General features: G+C 44.9%; 1 protein-coding gene across 1 annotated transcript in view; it reads left to right on the plus strand.

Moving 5' to 3' along the window:
* Nucleotides 1–18,655, plus strand: part of LOC124012255 (collagen alpha-1(XVI) chain-like) — a 140,747-nt gene that overhangs the window by 34,639 nt on the left and 87,453 nt on the right. Inside the window, exons 3-4 of the mRNA XM_046325728.1 lie at nt 3,493–3,561; nt 3,701–3,818. Coding sequence (XP_046181684.1) covers nt 3,493–3,561; nt 3,701–3,818 — 187 coding nt within the window. The remainder of the gene's footprint in view (nt 1–3,492; nt 3,562–3,700; nt 3,819–18,655) is intronic.

Genomic DNA, 18,655 nt, shown 5'->3' on the forward strand with positions numbered 1-18,655 from the left:
GTATATACATATGAGATGAGTAATGTAGGGTATGTAAACACAGAAAGGGGCATTGTTTAAAGTGACTAGTGATACATGTATTACATCCCATTATTAATAAAGTGGCTAGAGATTTCAGTCAGTATGTTGGCAGCAGCCACTCAATGTTAGTGATGGCTGTTTAACAGTCTGATGGCCTTGAAATAGAAGCTGTTTTTCAGTCTCTCGATCCCTGCTTTGATGCACCTGTACTGACCTCGCCTTCTGGATGATAGCGGGGTGAACAGGCAGTGGCTCGGGTGGTTGTTGTCCTTGATTATCTTTTTGGCCTTCCTGTGACATCGGGTGGTGTAGATGTCCTGGAGGGCAGGTAGTTTGCCCCCGGAGAGCCTTACAGTTGTGGGTGGAACAGTTGCCGTACCAGGCGGTGATACAGCCCATCAGGATGCTCTTGATTGTGCATCTGTAAAAGTTAGCTGGTGTTTTCGGGGACAAGCCACATTTCTTCAGCCTCCGGAGGTTGAATATGCGTTGTTGTGCCTTCTTCACCACGCTGTGGACCATTTCAGTTTTTCCGTGATGTGTTTGCCAAGGAACTTTAAATTTTCCACCTTCCCCACTACTGTCCCGTCGATGTGGATAGGGGGTGCTCCCTCTGCTGTTTCCTGAAGTCTACGATCATCTCCTTTGTTGTGTTGACATATTATTTTCCTGGCACCACACTCTGAGGGCCCTCACCTCCTCCCTGTAGGCCATCTCATCATTGTTGGTAATCAAGCCTTCAAGCCTACCACTGCTGTGTCATCTGCAAACGTGATTACCGAGTTGGAGGCGTGCATGGCCACGCAGTCATGGGTGAACAGGGAGTACAGGAGAGGGCTGAGAAAACACCCTTGTGGGGCCCTAGTGTTGACGATCAGCAGGGTGGAGATGTTTTTTCCTACCCTCACCACCTGTGGGCGGCCCGTCAAAGTCCAGGACGCAGTTGCACAGGGTGGGGTCGAGACCCAGGGTCTTGAGCTTGATGACGAGTTTGGAGGGTAAATGCTGAGCTGTAATCGATGAACAGCATTCTAACATAGGTATTCCTCTTGTCCAGATGGCTTAGGGCAGTTGGCAGTGTGATTGCGATTGCGTCGTCTGCGGACCTATTGGGGCGGTAAGCAAATTGGAGTGGGTCTAGGGTGTCAGGTAGGGTAGAGGTGATATGGTCCTTGACTAGTCTCTCAAAGCACTTCATGATGACGGAAGTGAGTGCTACGGGGCGATAGTCATTTAGCTCCGTTACCTTAGCTTTCTTTCAAACAGGAACAATGGTGGCCCTCTTAAAGCATGCGGGGACAGCAGATTGGGATAAGGATTGATTGAATATGTCCGTAAACACACCAGCCAGCTGGTCTGCGCATGCTCTGAGAACCCGGCTAGAGACGCCGTCTGGGCCAGCAGCCTTGCGAGGGTTAACACGTTTAAATGTTTTACTCACATTGGCTGCGGTGAAGGAGAGCCCGCAGGTTTTGGTAGCGGGCCGTGTCAGTGGCACCGTATTGTCCTCAAAGCGAGCAAAGAAGTTGTTTAGTTTGTTTGGGAGGAAGACGTCGGTGTCTGCGACGGGGCGTGTTTTCTTTTTGTAATCCGTGATTGTCTGTAGACCCTGTCACATACGTCTCGTGTCTGAGCTGTTGAATTGTGACTCCACTTTGTCTCTATCACAACGCTTAGCTGTTTGTATTCGGTCAGGTTTCCGGTCACCTTGCCATGATTAAAAGCAGTGGTTCGTACTTTCAATTTTGCGCTAATGCTGCCATCAATCTACAGTTTCTGGTTGGGGAAGTTTTTAATAGTCACTGTGGGTACCACATCACCAATGCACTTGCTAATAAACTCGCTCACCAAATCAGCGTACACATCAATGTTGTTGTCTGAGGCTATCTTTTAGGTTTAGGGTTACTATTAAGTTTAGGGAAGGGTTTAGTGTTTAGGGTTTGGGATTAGTGTTAAGGTGTTAAGGTTAGGGGTTAGGTTAAGGGTAATGGTTAGATTTTAGGGTTAGGTGTTAGCGAAAATAGGATTTTGAATGGGAATCAATTGTTTGGTAGCCACAATGATACTAAAAGAAACATATGCACTGCACACCAGGGTCATGGACTTAGTAATACTGTATGTGTGTCCTCCTAGTTGCAGTGTGTGTGTGTGTGTGTGTGTGTGTGTGTGTGTGTGTGTGTGTGTGTGTGTGTGTGTGTGTGTGTGTGTGTGTGTGTGTGTGTGTGTGTGTGTGTGTGTGTGTGTGTGTGTGTGTGTGTGTGTGTGTGTGTGTGTGTGTGTGTGTGTGTGTGTGTGTGTGTGTGTGTGTGTGTGTCAGTGTGTCAGTGTGTGTGTGTGTGTGTGTGTGTGTCAGTGTGTATTTATTGGACAATCTCCAGACTTGTACAATCCTTTCGGTTTTATAGTTCTAAGACATTGGTAGGACTGGAGACAGTGGAGGTCACCAGCCCTGGTCCTGGAGAGCTAGGAAAACAGCCCATTCCATCAATAATCTCGTCAAGACCTTGATTAGTAGAATTAGGTATGTTAGAGTTGGTGACCATTCATTAATGTTCCTCTCAGAATCATTCTAGGGTGTCTGTCCCAAATGGCCCACTATTCCTCATATAGTCCACAACTTCTGACCGGGACCCATGTACAGGTAGTGGACTATATGGAATAGGGTGCCATTTGGGACAGACCCCAGGAACAAAGTGGGTCACACCTGAACCTGAACATGTTACTATATTACTGAACCCCTACCTGACCCTGAACATGTTACTATATTACTGAACCCCTACCTGACCCTGAACATGTTACTATGTTACTGAACCCCTACCTGACCCTGAACATGTTACTATGTTACTGAGCCCCTACCTGACCCTGAACATGTACCCAGGGCTCACAATGTAGCGAGGGCTCACAATATTACAGATTCACAATATGACAGCAAACACATTTCTCCTTGACATCTGCTAACGGGGTGAGGATATATCCATCAATTGTGTGAATGTGTGACACGTGCCTCTCTCCCTCTCTCTCTCTCTCTCTCTCTCTCTCTCTCTCTCTCTCTCTCTCTCTCTCCCCTCCCCCTTCCTTTCTCTCTCACAGAGGGGAGAACGGCTCATAATAATGGCTGGAATGGAGTCAATGGAATGGCACCAAACACATGGTTTCCATTCCACCATTCCACCTATTCCGCTCTTACCTTTACCATGAGCCTGTTCTTTCCAATGAAGGTGCAACCAGCCTCCTGTAGTTGATCCACTGACAGATTTTGTGTGTGCTCCACAGTATGACCTGAGTCTGACCTGTACATGGGGGGGGGTGTTTTATATACAGTAGCAAAGGACAGTGTCTGTCTTAATCACCATATCTATTTATTTTACTCTGACTGTTACTGTGTGTCCTTTGTCTGAATTTCACACAACATGTATTTTGTCTTGTCCATCTCTCCTTCTTACTCTCCTCTCTCTCATTCTCTCTCCCCAGAAGTACAATGCCCTTCCCAACAGGTAGATGACTGGAAGTTCCCTCAGACGGCCAGACACAACATCACAGGTAAATGATACACGCACGCACAAACACATGCACACAAAACAGTTAGTATCATCTTGTTTATCCTGTCTGATCTACTGTGGATCCTCTCTGTGATTGATTACCTGGCCTGAGGATTAATGTGGTGATGGATTTGATGCAGGTTTCAATCTGGTGCAGCGCTTCTCCCTGCTCAAGACAGCAGCGGTCAGGAAGATCCGTAACCCCCGAGGACCCGTTATCCTCCGACTGGGCAAGACAGCACTCATCCACCCCACAGAGTATGTCCTCCTCCCTCCCTCCATCACTACTAACTCTCTATCTTTGTCTGTCTGTCACCCTCTGTCTCCCTCTCTCCTTCTGTCTTTTTCCATTGTATCACTGCTGCTAGCTCTCTCTTTATATCTCTCTATCTGAATCTCTCTCCCTCTGCCTCTTTCTCTCTCTCTCTCTCTCTCTCTTTTTCCCATCTCATCGGCCCCACACAGTAGATCCTCTATCACTACTACATCTCTCTCTCTCCCCATCTCATCGGCCCCACACAGTAGATCCTCTATCACTACTATCTCTCTCTCTCTCTCTCTCTCTCTCTCTCTCTCTCTCTCTCTCTCTCTCTCTCTCTCTCTCTCTCTCTCTCTCTCTCTCTCTCTCTCTCTCTCTCTCTCTCTCTCTCTCTCTCTCTCTCTCTCTCTCTCTCTCTCTCTCTCTCTCTCTCTCTCTCACACACACTCTCTCTTGCTCTCATATACATTTACGTAATTTAGCAGACACTCTTATCCAGAGCGACTCAAAGTAGGGATTCATACACTTTCATTTGTTTTTCATACTGGTCCCCTGTGGGAATCGAACCCACAACCCTGCCGTTGCAAGCTCCAACTGAGCGCATACACCCCCCCTCTCTCTCTCTCTCTCTCTGGGCACTCTACACCTCCCCTCTCTCTCTCTCCCTCTCTCTCTGAGCACTCTACACCCCCCCTTCTCTCTCTCTCTCTCTGAGCACTCTACACCTCCCCCTCTCTCCCTCTCTCTGACTTTGATAATTAGCAGATATCGGCTTAATTCTGCTCTGCATGCGTTATTTGGTGTTCTACGTTGTACACGGAGGATTCTGCATGCAGAATTTCAATTTGTTGTTTGTCCCATTTTGTGAATTCTTGGTTGGTGAGCGGATCGTAGACCTCAAAAGCTTAAAGGGCTATGGGTTCTATAACCGATTCAAGTGTTTTTAGCCAGATCCTAATTTGTATGTCAAATTATATGTTCCTTTTAATGGCACACACACAAAACAGTTAGTACCATCTTAGGTCACCACTTGTCTCTCAGATCGTTCAAAGCTTTTTAAAGTTATCTGTGGTGCTGATGTTTAGGCTGAGGTATGTATCATTTTTTGTGTGCTCTAGGGCAACAGTGTCTAGATGGAATTTGTTTTTGAGGTCCTGGCAACTGGACCTTTTTTGGAACATCATTATTTTTGTCTTACTGTGATTTACTGTCAGGGCCCAGGTCTGACAGAATCTGTGAAGAATATCTAGGTGCTGCTGTAGTTCCACCTTGGTTGGTGACAGAAGCACCAGATCATCAGCAAACAGTAGACATTTGACTTCAGATTCTACTAGGGTGAGGCTGGGATTTGCAGACTGTTCTAGTGCCCTCGCCAATTCGTTGATATGTACTTTGAAGAGGGTGGTGCTTAAATTGCATCCCTGTCTCACCCCACGGCCCTGTGGAATGAAATGTTGGTTTTTTTGCCAAATTTAACCATACACCTTTTGTTTGTGTACATGGATTTGATCATTTCATGTTTTTTTTTCCAAACACCGCTTTCCATCAATTTGTAGAACAGAAATTCATGCCATATTGAGTCAAACACTTTTTTGAAGACAACAAAGCTTGAGAAGACATTGCCTTTGTTTTGGTTTATTTGTTTGTTAATTAGTGTGCAGGGTGAATATGTGGTCTGTCGCACGGTACTTTGGCTAAAAAGCCAATTAGAAATTTGCTCAGTACATTGTTTTGACTGAGGAAATGTACGAGTCTGATTTTCCCAAGGTTGCTGTTGATGCATATCCCACGGTAGTTATTGGGGTCAAATTTGTCTCCACTTTTGTGGATTTTTGTGATCCGTCCTTTGTTCCAAAAATTGGGGAAGATGCCAGCGATAAGGATGATCTTATATATATTTGATGATTGCATTGAGGATACCATCAACACCACAGGCCTTTTTGGGTTGGAGGGTTTGTATTTTGTCCTGGTAGTTCATTCAATGTAATTGGGGATCCAGTGGGTTCTGGTAGTCTTTAATATTTTATTCTAAGATTTGCATTTGATTATGTATATGTTTTTGCTGTTTGTTTTTTTGATATAGGGCCAAAAAGATTGGAGAAGTCCATACATCTCCATTTTGGATAGATAACTCTTCGTGTTGTTGTTTGGTTAGTGTTTTCCAATTTTCCCAGAAGTGGTTAGAGTCTATGGATTCTACAATAAAATTGAGATGATTTCTGACAGGCTATTATTTCTTTTTCCGTAGTGTAGGCGTATGCTCAGGTTTTCTGGGTGTCTATGCTTTTGGTTGGATAGGTTTCTCAATTTCTTTCTTAGGTTTTTGAGTTCTTCATCAAATCATTTGTCATTGTTATATGAGAGGGAAGATGAGAGGAAGCTGAGAGGTGAAATATACTGTTTATGTTTTCTACTGCCAAGTTTACACCATCACTATTAGAGTGAACGTTTGGTCCAGGAAGTTGTCTAAAAGGTATTGAATTTGTTTTCATTTTTTTGGTAGGTTTCCACACTACTTTCCTCCCAGCTATAGCATTTCTTAATATTATTCAGTTCCTTTGGCTTTGATGCCTCATGATTGAGTATTGCTCTATTCAAGTAGACTGGGATTTTGCTGTGATTGGGGTGTCAGTGGGCTAACTGTGAACATTCTGAGAGACTCTTGTTTGAGGTCAGTGATAAAGTAGTCTACATTACTAATGTCAAGTGATAAGCTATATGTGTACATACCGTAGGAGTCCCCTCGAAGCCTACCATTGACTATGTACATTCCCATTGTGCGACAGACCTGTAGGAGTTGTGACCTGTTTTTGTTGGTTATGTTGTCGTAGTTTTGCCTAGGAGAGCATATGGAGGAAGGAATGCTGTCTCCTCGTGTTTAAGTGTTTGTCCCCCTGTGTGCTGAGGTTGTCAGGTTCTTGTCCAGTTCTGGCATTTAGGTCGCCACACACTAGTACATGTCCCTGGGCTTGGAAATGATTGATTTCTCCTTCCAGGATGGAGAAGCTTTCTTCTTTAAAGTAGCACAATCTAGTGGGGGTGTCTTCAGAACACATTCAGACCCCTTGACCCCTCTACATTTTGTTGTGTTATAGCCTTATTCTAAAATGTATTCAATAAATACAAATCCTTAGCAATCTACACACAATACTCCATAATGACAAAGCCTAAACAGGTATCAAGAAATGTTTGCAAATTTATAAAAAATAAAAAACAAAAATACTTGCTATGAGACACGAAATTGAGCTCAGGTGCATCCTGTTTCCATTGATCATCCTTTCTCCAACTTTATTGGAGTCTACTGTCACGCCTTGGTCATTGTATCTTGTGTTTTTGTTATATGTTTGGGTAGGCCAGGGTGTGACATGGGTTTATGTTGTATTTCGTATTGGGGTTTGTATTAATTAGGAGTGTGTATTAGTAGGGGTGTGTCTAGTTAGGCTTGGCTGCCTGAGGCGATTCCTAATTGGAGTCAGCTGATTCTCGTTGTCTCGGATTGGGAACCGTATTTAGGCAGCCTGAGTGCGCGTTGTTTTTCGTGGGCGATTGTACCTGTCTTTGTGTTAGTCACCAGATAGGCTGTATTTGTTACACTCGTTTGTTGTTTTGTATTTTCTATTATTTCATGTACCGCTTTATCTTTATTAAAGGTCATGAGTAACCTACACGCTGCATTTCAGTCTGCCTCTCTTCTAACAGCAGACGAAGATCATTACAGAATCACCCACCAGTATTCACAGACCGAGCAGCGTGTGAACTGGCAGGAGCTAAAGGAGGACGATATGGACAGCAGAAGCAGGGATTATACGACGTGGGAAGAAATCGACAGGTGGGCGTCCGATCCAGTGCGAGTGCAGGAGCCCGCCTGGGATTCCCTACAGCAATGCGAAGAGGGCTATACACGGATGGAATCGAAAAGGAGAGCACGGCTATACAGAGCGAAAACCGTAGGTAACGGGGGAAAGCGCAGAGAGAGAGTGGCAGAGTCAGGAGTCAGACCTGAGCCTACTCTCCCTGTTAATTGTGAGGAGCAGCAATATGAGGACTTCTGGTCTTGGGAGATGATATTAGATGGAAAAGGACCCTGGGCGCAGCCGGGAGAATATCGCCGTCCCAAGGAGGAAATAGAAGTAGCTAGAGCGGAGAGGCGTGAGTATGAGGAGGCAGCACTGCGACGCGGTTGGAAACCGGAAAGTCACCCCAAAAAATGTATTGGGGGGAGGCTAAAAGGGAGAATAGTTATGCCAGGTAGGAAACCTGTGCATACTCCCTGTGCTCACCGTTGGGCTAGAGAGACCGGGCAGGCACCGTGTTATGCTATGGAGCGCACGGTGTTTCCAGTGCGGGTGCAGAGCCAGCTGCGACTTATACCAGCCCTTCCTATTGGCCGGGCTAGAGTGGGCATCGAGCCAGGTAAGCTTGGGCAGGCTCAGTGCTCAAGAGCTCCAGTGCGCCTGCACGGTCCGGTCTATCCAGAGCCACCTCTACACACCAGTCCTCCGGTAGCAGCTCCCCGCACCAGGCTTCCTGTGCGTGTCGTCGCGCCAGTACCACCAGTTCCAGCACCACGCACCAGGCCTCCAGTGCGCCTCGCCTGGTTCAGCGCAGCCAGAGCCTTTCTCCTCTCCGGCGCTGCCGGAGTCTCCTGTCTGTCCAGCGCCACCAGTGCTACCAGTCGGCCCAGCGCGTCCAGTGCGCCTCGCCTGTTCAGAGCAGCCAGAGCTTTTCTCCTCTCCTGCACTGTTGGAGTCTCCCGCCTGTTCAGCTCAGCCAGAGCCTTTCTCCTCTCCTGTGCTGCCGGAGTCTCCTGTCGGCCCAGCGTCACCAGTCTGCCAGGATCCACCAGAAGTGCCAGTCTGCCAGGATCCGCCAGAAGTGCCAGTCTGCCAAGATCTTCTAGATCGGCCAGACAACCTTAATCATCCAGGTCCACCAGCCAGCCAGGATTTACCGGAGCCTACTACCTGCCTGAGCTTCCTCTCAGTACTGAGCTTCCTCTCAGTACTAGGATCCCTCTCTGTACCGGGCTCCCTCTCAGTACCGAGCTTCCTCTCAGTACCGAGCTTCCTCTCAGTACCGAGCTTCCTCTCAGTACCGGGCTTCCCCTCAGTACCGGGCTTCCCCTCAGTACCGGGCATCCCCTCAGTACCGGGCTTCCCCTCAGTACCGGGCTTCCCCTCAGTACCGGGCTGCTTCGGTCCCGAGCTGCCCCTCTGTCCCGAGCTGCCCCTCTGTCCCGAGCTGCCCCTCTGTCCCGAGCTGCCCCTCTGTCCCGAGCTGCCCCTCTGTCCCGAACTGCCCCTCAGTTATGTGGGGGTCAGGGTGAGGACTATTAGGCCATGGTCGGCGGAGAAGGTGGATTATCCTAGGACGCGAAGGGGAGGAACTAGGACATTTATGGAGTGGGGTCCACGTCCCGAGCCAGAACCGCCACCATGGACAGACGCCCACCCGGACCCTCCCTATGCTCTTGAGGTGCGTCCCGGAGTCCGCACCTTAGGGGGAGGGTTCTGTCACGCCTTGGTCATTGTATCTTGTGTTTTTGTTATATGTTTGGGTAGGCCAGGGTGTGACATGGGTTTATGTTGTATTTCGTATTGCGGTTTGTATTAATTAGGAGTGTGTATTAGTAGGGGTGTGTCTAGTTAGGCTTGGCTGCCTGAGGCGATTCCTAATTGGAGTCAGCTGATTCTCGTTGTCTCGGATTGGGAACCGTATTTAGGCAGCCTGAGTGCGCGTTGTTTTTCGTGGGCGATTGTACCTGTCGTTGTGTTAGTCACCAGATAGGCTGTATTTGTTTCACTCGTTTGTTGTTTTGTATTTTCTATTATTTCATGTACCGCTTTATCTTTATTAAAGGTCATGAGTAACCTACACGCTGCATTTCGGTCTGCCTCTCTTCTAACAGCAGACGAAGATCATTACATCTACATGTGGTAAATTAAATTGATATAAGGTCCCACAGTTGACAGTGCATGTCAGATCAAAAACCAAGCCATGAGGTAAAAGGAATTGTCCATTGAGCGCCGAGACAGGATTGTGTCGAGGCACAGATCTGGGGAAGGGTACCAAAAAAATGTCTGCAGCATTGACGGTCCCCAAGAACACAGTGGCCTCCGTCATTCTTAAAAGGAATAGCGCTGGCCGCCCGGCCAAACTGAGCAATTGGGGGAGAAGGGCCTTGATCAGGGAGGTGACCAAAAACCAGATGGTCACTGACAGAGCTCTAGAATTCCTCTGTGGAGATAGGAGAACCTTCCAGAAGGACAACCATCTTTGCAGCACTCCACCAATCAGGGCTTTATGGTAGAGTGGCCAGATGGAAGCCACTCCTCAGTAAAAGTTACATAACAGCCCTCTTGGAGTTTGCCAAAAGGCAATTAAAGACTCTCAGATTTTGAGAGACGAGATTCTCTGGTCTGATGAAACCAAGACTGGCCTGAATGCAAAGCGTCACGCCTGGAGGAAACCTGGCACCATCCCTACAGTGAAGCGTGGTGGCAGCATCATGCTGTGGGGGTGTTTTTCAGCTACAGTAACTGGGAGACTAGTCAGTATTGAGGCAAAGATGAACTGAGTAAAGCACAGAGAAATCCTTGATGAAAACCTGCTCCAGAGCTCTCTGGGCCTCAGACTGGGCCGAAGGTTCACCTTGCAAGAGGACACTGACCCTCACCACACAACCAAGACAACGCATGAGGAGCTTTGGGGCAAGTCTCTAAAATGTCCTTGAGTGACCCAGCCACAGCCCGGACCTGAACCCGATCGAACATCTCTGGAGAGACCTGAAAATAGCTGTGCAGCAACGCTCCCCATTCAACCTGACAGAGCTTGAGACGATCTGCAAAGAAGAAGGAAAGGCAGATGACCTCTGTCCTTGGATATTCCAGGATGCTCTCTCTCGCTCTCTCACTACCTCCTCTATCTCTTGCTCTCAACCCCCCCCTCTCTCTCTTCCTCCTTCTCTTCATTTGGCTCTTCATTCTTCTCTCTTACTCTCTTTTTTAAATCACCACTTAGTATGTTGGTGAATGGAGGTGGGTGATGGTTAAACTGACAGTATGTCTGTGAAACCAATTTTTGCTGTGACTATTCATTCAGCTTCCCCTCCCACAATCCTAACCTTGCAAAACTGACCCAAGATCAGTAGAAATCTCACTCTGAACACATAGAGCTGCCTACTCTCTGATTGTTTTAGCAGAAGACCAGAATACCACATATTTTCCTCCAGCAGTAACACAAAACTGTTACAGTCACATTAACAATAGCAGTAGGTGGTTTGGGATTCCTGGAGCAAACACGTATACAAGTGACAGCCATTTTAACATCATATGTTACTTTTAATATAATTTACCTTAATCATATTTAAGTTAGTTCTGTATGGCAGATGTTTAAAGGTTTTTATCCGTTTTTTGTTCACCATTGTCAGACTATGTAAAGGACCTGATTAAGACCACACTGACCTTTTTAAACATTCTGTCTCTTATGGTTCAGAGTTGTTGGTGTTCAGTCTGGTGAATGTTCCCTCTCTTTCCTTCTCCAGTCTGATAAACCATGAAACCAGGAGCTGCCAAGTGTATATCACGCTGCAGTATTTTGGCTTGATAACTCAATATATCACCCCCTCTAAGTCATTTTAGAGCAGACGTTGTGTTCTCAAGGTGCCGCATAATATTGTCACATATATTGTGTGTCACAGCGTCTCGAGTAACTCTGGAAATATGACAAACAGAAATTAGCAGGTCAGTAGTCAAAAGCTTTGAAAGCCACAAGAAAAATTGTCAGGCTGTTTTGTATGGCATGATACCAATACGATGAAGAGAACAGAGAGTCTGTACATTTTCTTTCTATTTTTTTGCATTTGATTATGTTGTATTGTGGATCAAAATACAGTTATTCCGGGTGTCACTAATCTTATAGTATACAGCAAATTCTCCAGTGTTAAATCAACACAGAGTGTTAAATTTAACACCGGTTCAGTGTCTATACGGGTCCAGACCTTTTGGTGATACATTATCACACTGCTTGATGTAAAACATTATTTACATATTTCCCAGAGTGCCTTGCCTTTCTAGTAATTTGTACTTTTACATGACTGTATTTGTTAGTGAGAGACATGGTTGTTGCATTCATCCATTCTCAGTCCTGTGGCCTTCACCAAGTGACATCCTATGCCAATATGTAATCATTCAAATTAAATAATTTAACACAATACAACACGTATTTCATAAGGCTTTATTTTGAGGGCCTAGTTTTAGACTAATACAGTGGCCTGAAACTCATGGTTTACAAGCAAAATCAGGCCCATATGTCACTTTATGTTGGCTTCCAAAATGTTGACTAACCAAAATTTAGAATTTTTAAGACTAAGATATGAGACAACCTAAATCATCTAAACTGGAACAACCATTTCAGTAGCGGGTGCAATAAGTCCAAGTAACAGATTTAGAAAAAATGTCAGCTACATTAAATAGTACCCGCAAAACACCAGTCTCAACGTCAACAGTGAAGAGGCGACTCTGGGATGCTGACCTTCTAGGCAGAGTTCCTCTGTCCAGTGTCTCTGTTCTTTTGCCCATCTTAATCTTTTATTTTTATTGGCCAGTCTGAGATATGGCTTTTTCTTTGCAACTCTGCAGTCACCTCTTCACTGTTGAAGTTGAGACTGGTGTTTTGCAGGACTATTTAATGAAGCTGCCAGTTGAGGACTTGTGAGGTGTCTGTTTCTTAAACTAGACCCTCTAATGTACTTGTCCTCTTGCTCAGTTGTGCACCAGGGCCTCCCACTCCTCTTTCTATTCTGGTTAGGGACAGTTTGCACTGTTCTGTGAAGGGAGTAGTACACAGCGTTGTACGAGATCTTCAGTTTCTTGGCAATTTCTTGCATGGAATAGCCTTCATTTCTCAAAACAATAATAGACTGATGAGTTTCAGAATAAAGTTCTTCTTTCTGGCCATTTTGAGCCTGTAATCGAACCCACAAATGCTGATGCTCCAGATGCTCAACTAGTCTAAAGAAGGCCAGTTTTATTGCTTCTTTAATCAGAACATCAGTTTTCAGCTGTGCTAACATAATTGTAAAAAGGTTTTCTAATGATCAATTCACCTTTTAAAATTATAAACTTGGATTAGCTAACACAACGTGCCATTGGAACACAGGAGTGATGGTTGCTGATAATGGGCCTCTGTACGCCTATGTAGATATTCCATAAAATAAATAAAATAAAAAACATTTCCCGCTACAATAGTCATTTACAACATTAACAATGTCCACACTGTATTTCTGATCAATTTGATTTATTTTAATGGACAAAAAATGTGATTTTCTTTCAAAAACAAGGACATTTCCAGGTGACCCCAAACTTTTGAACAGTAGTATATATATGAGTAGCATAACATTAATCAATGTACATAAAAATACATATTAAAACAAACAACATTTTAAAAAATCCACCTGCAAATTAACACCAATGAGTGTTAATTTAACTCTTACAGAGAGAATTTGACTCTTACACTTGAACAACACTATAAATGTTACACTAAAAAATCAACACTATGTAACACTGGTCTATTTGCTGTTTAGGAGTCATATTACAGTTGGTTGAGAGACAGACTCTTTCTTCAGACAACACACTTCTCTCGCTCTCTCTATCCATCTTTCTCGCTTCTCTCTCTCTCTCTCTCTCTCTCTCTCTCTCTCTCTCTCTCTCTCTCTCTCTCTCTCTCTCTCTCTCTCTCTCTCTCTCTCTCTCTCTCTATCCATCTTTCTCGCGTCTCCCTCTCTCACTCTCTATTTCTCTCTTTCTGTCTCTCGCTCCCTCTCTATGTATCTCTCTCGCCCTCTCATTCTTTCCCCCCTCTTCTCTCCCTCTCCCAGAGATGTAAATAAACAGATACATAAGAAAACATCTGCTTGCTTTTCTTCTCTTTCTCTTTGTTGTTTCTTCTCTCTCTCCCTCCTTGGCTAGAAGAAGTAGAGTGAAGAAAAAGATTCTATCAGCAGATGCCTCTGCTCTCTGATTTAAAACACTGTAGACGTGGCTCTGTTTCTCAACAGAGGGGTGGGGAAAGGGAACAAATAAATATAAACGATTGTATGAACGAGTGAAAGGGGGTTATCAGTTCATGTCAAGATGACAGGTGATTCCATGAGAAACAAACCCTGAGGTGACTATATGTTCTGCTGTAAAGATAGCTGTGTGTACGTGTGTGTCTGCCTCTGTGTAGCTCAGACTGGGACAGCTCCAACACCGTTGCCCCGACTACCAAAACATCCTGACATAATTCCTATTAAGAGTTAGAAAGGAGCATGATTGAAACATAATAGGTTGTTTTCAATAACACTTGACAATACCATGCAGAGCATTCCATTTGGCTGCTGGGGGACAAGGAGACCCCAGCTCTGTTAAAACCATTGACAACTATGTGCCGTTTTCAAGGGTTTGTTAAATAAATGCTACAGCTAACAATTTGGTTTTAATGTCATCACCTCGTGAAGTACAGTGTCAGAACTACAATTATCCATTCATTCCAACTAAAACAATTGCATATTTACATATTAACAGTACATATTTACAGTATCTCTATTATCAAAGTTATAAATCATGTAACTAAATGCTTTCCATGATCAGTAAACATCAGTTGATCATCTCATTTCAGATACGTGAGAGTAACCCATTGTTATTATAGCTCATGGGGTAGCCTCACGATATCTCTCAATAAAGTAAAACATGAAAAACCAGTGTCCACCACCAGGATGGGACACGTAAACCTTCTCCAAGATTCATGGGATTACTCCCAAAACCCGGGCCTACATGATGGTAATAACACTCACCGTTGCCCCTAGTGGCTGGTTTTGAAGACATTTCACAATGCCCTCAGGGCATGGATCATTCTTTCAATGTCCTTTTCTGTCACCCCATTCTCATATACACTCTCTATTGCTGCTTTTCTCTATAGGCAACTCATACTTTGTCCAACTAATATCTCCTTTCTCCCCTCCATTGCTCTTTACTTATATCTCCTTTCTCCCCGTCATTGCTCTTTACTTATATCTCCTTTCTCCCCACCATTGCTCTTTACTTATATCTCCTTTCTCCTCACCATTGCTCTTTACTTATATCTCCTTTCTCCCCACCATTGCTCTTTACTTATATCTCCTTTCTCCCCACCATTGCTCTTTACTTATATCTCCTTTCTCCCCACCATTGCTCTTTACTTATATCTCCTTTCTCCCCACCATTGATCTTTACTTATATCTCCTTTCTCCCCTCCATTGCTCTTTACTTATATCTCCTTTCTCCCCACCATTGCTCTTTACTTATATCTCCTTTCTCCCCTCCATTGCTCTTTACTTATATCTCCTTTCTCCCCACCATTGCTCTTTACTTATATCTCCTTTCTCCCCACCATTGCTCTTTACTTATATCACCTTTCTCCCCACTATTGATCTTTACTTATATCTCCTTTCTCCCCTCCATTGCTCTTTACTTATATCTCCCTCTTTGTAAGGTATGCAGATCTTCTGTTATTTCCCTTGGATCTCCTCTACGTTATAAATCACTGTCAGCCCTCTTCTCTCAGAGCGAGAAACCAGCTGCCAACAAAACCACAACTGTGTGTGTGTGTGTGTGTGTGTGTGTGTGTGTGTGTGTGTGTGTGTGTGTGTGTGTGTGTGTGTGTGTGTGTGTGTGTGTGTGTGTGTGTGTGTGTGTGTGTGTGTGTGTGTGTGTGTGTGTGTGTGTGTGTGTGTGTGTGTGTGTGTGTGTGTGTGTGTGTGTGTGTGTGTCCTGCCTGTCTTTCTGCATGTGTGCATATGTGTGTGTATTCTTGCAGTGTATGCCTATTTAAATATGGTAGCCTATATTATACTCTGTCAATCACTGTTAGTGTGTGTTTCTGTATTGGGAGAGATAGGGAGAAACAGGGAGATGGAGGAATTAGATGAGAGACAGGGAGATGGAGGAATTAGATGAGAGACAGGGAGATGGAGGAATTAGATGAGAGACAGGGAGATGAGGAATTTGATGAGAGACATTGAGATGGAGGAATTAGATGAGAGACAGGGACATGAGGAATTAGATGATAGACAGGGAGATGAGGAATAAGATGAGAGACAGGGAGATGGAGGAATTAGATGAGAGACTAGGAGATTGAGGAATTAGATGAGAGACAGGTAGATGAGGAATTAGATGAGAGACAGGGAGATGAGAAATTAGATGAGAGACAGGGAGATGAGGAATTAGATGAGAGACAGGGAGATGAGGAATTAGATGAGAGACATTGAGATGGAGGAATTAGATGAGAGACAGGGAGATGAGGAATTAGATGAGAGACAGGGAGATGGAGGAATTAGATGAGAGACAGGGAGATGAGGAATAAGATGAGAGACAGGGAGATGGAGGAATTAGATGAGAGACAGGGAGATGGAGGAATTAGATGAGAGACAGGGAGATGAGGAATTAGATGAGAGATAGGGAGATGGAGGAATTAGATGAGAGACAGGGAGAGAGAGAGATGAGGAATTAGACGAGAGACAGGGAGAGACAGAGAGATGAGGAATTAGATGAGAGACAGGGAGATGAGGAATTAGATGAGAGACAGGGAGATGAGGAATTAGATGAGAGACAGGTAGCTGAGGAATTAGATGAGAGACAGGGAGATGAGGAATTAGAAGAGAGACAGGGAGATGGAGGAATTAGATGAGAGACAGGGAGATGGAGGAATTAGATGAGAGACAGGGACATGAGGAATTAGATGAGAGACAGGGAGATGGAGGAATTAGATGAGAGACAGGGACATGAGGAATTAGATGAGACAGGGACATGAGGAATTAGATGAGAGGCAGGGACATGAGGAATTAGATGAGAGACAGGGACATGAGGAATTAGATGAGAGACAGGGAGATGAGGAATTAGATGAGAGACAGGGAGATGAGGAATTAGATGAGAGATAGGGAGATGGAGGAATTAGATGAGAGACAGGGAGAGAGAGAGATGAGGAATTAGACGAGAGACAGGGAGAGACAGAGAGATGAGGAATTAGATGAGAGACAGGGAGATGGAGGAATTAGATGAGAGACAGGGACATGAGGAATTAGATGAGAGACAGGGAGATGGAGGAATTAGATGAGAGACAGGGACATGAGGAATTAGATGAGACAGGGACATGAGGAATTAGATGAGAGGCAGGGACATGAGGAATTAGATGAGAGACAGGGACATGAGGAATTAGATGAGAGACAGGGAGATGAGGAATTAGATGAGAGACAGGGAGATGAGGAATTAGATGAGAGATAGGGAGATGGAGGAATTAGATGAGAGACAGGGAGAGAGAGAGATGAGGAATTAGACGAGAGACAGGGAGAGACAGAGAGATGAGGAATTAGATGAGAGACAGGGAGATGAGGAATTAGATGAGAGACAGGGAGATGAGGAATTAGATGAGAGACAGGTAGCTGAGGAATTAGATGAGAGACAGGGAGATGAGGAATTAGAAGAGAGACAGGGAGATGGAGAGGGAGATGGATGAATTAGATGAGAGACAGGGAGATGAGGAATTAGATGAGAGACAGGGAGAGAGAGAGATGAGGAATTAGACGAGAGACAGGGAGAGACAGAGAGATGAGGAATTAGATGAGAGACAGGGAGATGAGGAATTAGATGAGAGACAGGGAGATGGAGGAATTAGATGAGAGACAGGGACATGAGGAATTAGATGAGAGACAGGGAGATGGAGGAATTAGATGAGAGACAGGGACATGAGGAATTAGATGAGACAGGGACATGAGGAATTAGATGAGAGGCAGGGACATGAGGAATTAGATGAGAGACAGGGACATGAGGAATTAGATGAGAGACAGGGACATGGGGAATTAGATGAGAGACAGGGACATGAGGAATTAGATGAGAGACAGGGAGATGAGGAATTAGATGAGAGACAGGGAGATGAGGAATTAGATGAGAGATAGGGAGATGGAGGAATTAGATGAGAGACAGGGAGAGAGAGAGATGAGGAATTAGACGAGAGACAGGGAGAGACAGAGAGATGAGGAATTAGATGAGAGACAGGGAGATGAGGAATTAGATGAGAGACAGGGAGATGAGGAATTAGATGAGAGACAGGTAGCTGAGGAATTAGATGAGAGACAGGGAGATGAGGAATTAGAAGAGAGACAGGGAGATGGAGAGGGAGATGGATGAATTAGATGAGAGACAGGGAGATGAGGAATTAGATGAGAGACAGGGAGAGAGAGAGATGAGGAATTAGACGAGAGACAGGGAGAGACAGAGAGATGAGGAATTAGATGAGAGACAGGGAGATGAGGAATTAGATGAGAGACAGGGAGATGAGGAATTAGATGAGAGACAGGGAGCTGAGGAATTAGAAGAGAGACAGGGAGATGGAGGAATTAGATGAGAGACAGGGAGATGGAGGAATTAGATGAGAGACAGGGACATGAGGAATTAGATGAGAGACAGGGAGATGGAGGAATTAGATGAGAGACAGGGACATGAGGAATTAGATGAGACAGGGACATGAGGAATTATATGAGAGACAGGGACATGAGGAATTAGATGAGAGACAGGGACATGAGGAATTAGATGAGAGACAGGGACATGGGGAATTAGATGAGAGACAGGGAGATGAGGAATTAGATGAGAGACAGGGAGATGGAGGAATTAGATGAGAGACAGGGAGATGAGGAATTAGATGAGAGACAGAGAGATGGAGGAATTAGATGAGAGACAGGGATATGGATGAATTAGATGAGAGACAGGGAGATGAGGAATTAGATGAGAGACAGGGAGATGGAGGAATTAGATGAGAGACAGGG

The sequence above is a fragment of the Oncorhynchus gorbuscha genome, linkage group LG24 (assembly GCF_021184085.1).
Source record: "Oncorhynchus gorbuscha isolate QuinsamMale2020 ecotype Even-year linkage group LG24, OgorEven_v1.0, whole genome shotgun sequence".
Taxonomy (NCBI): Eukaryota; Metazoa; Chordata; class Actinopteri; order Salmoniformes; family Salmonidae; genus Oncorhynchus; species Oncorhynchus gorbuscha.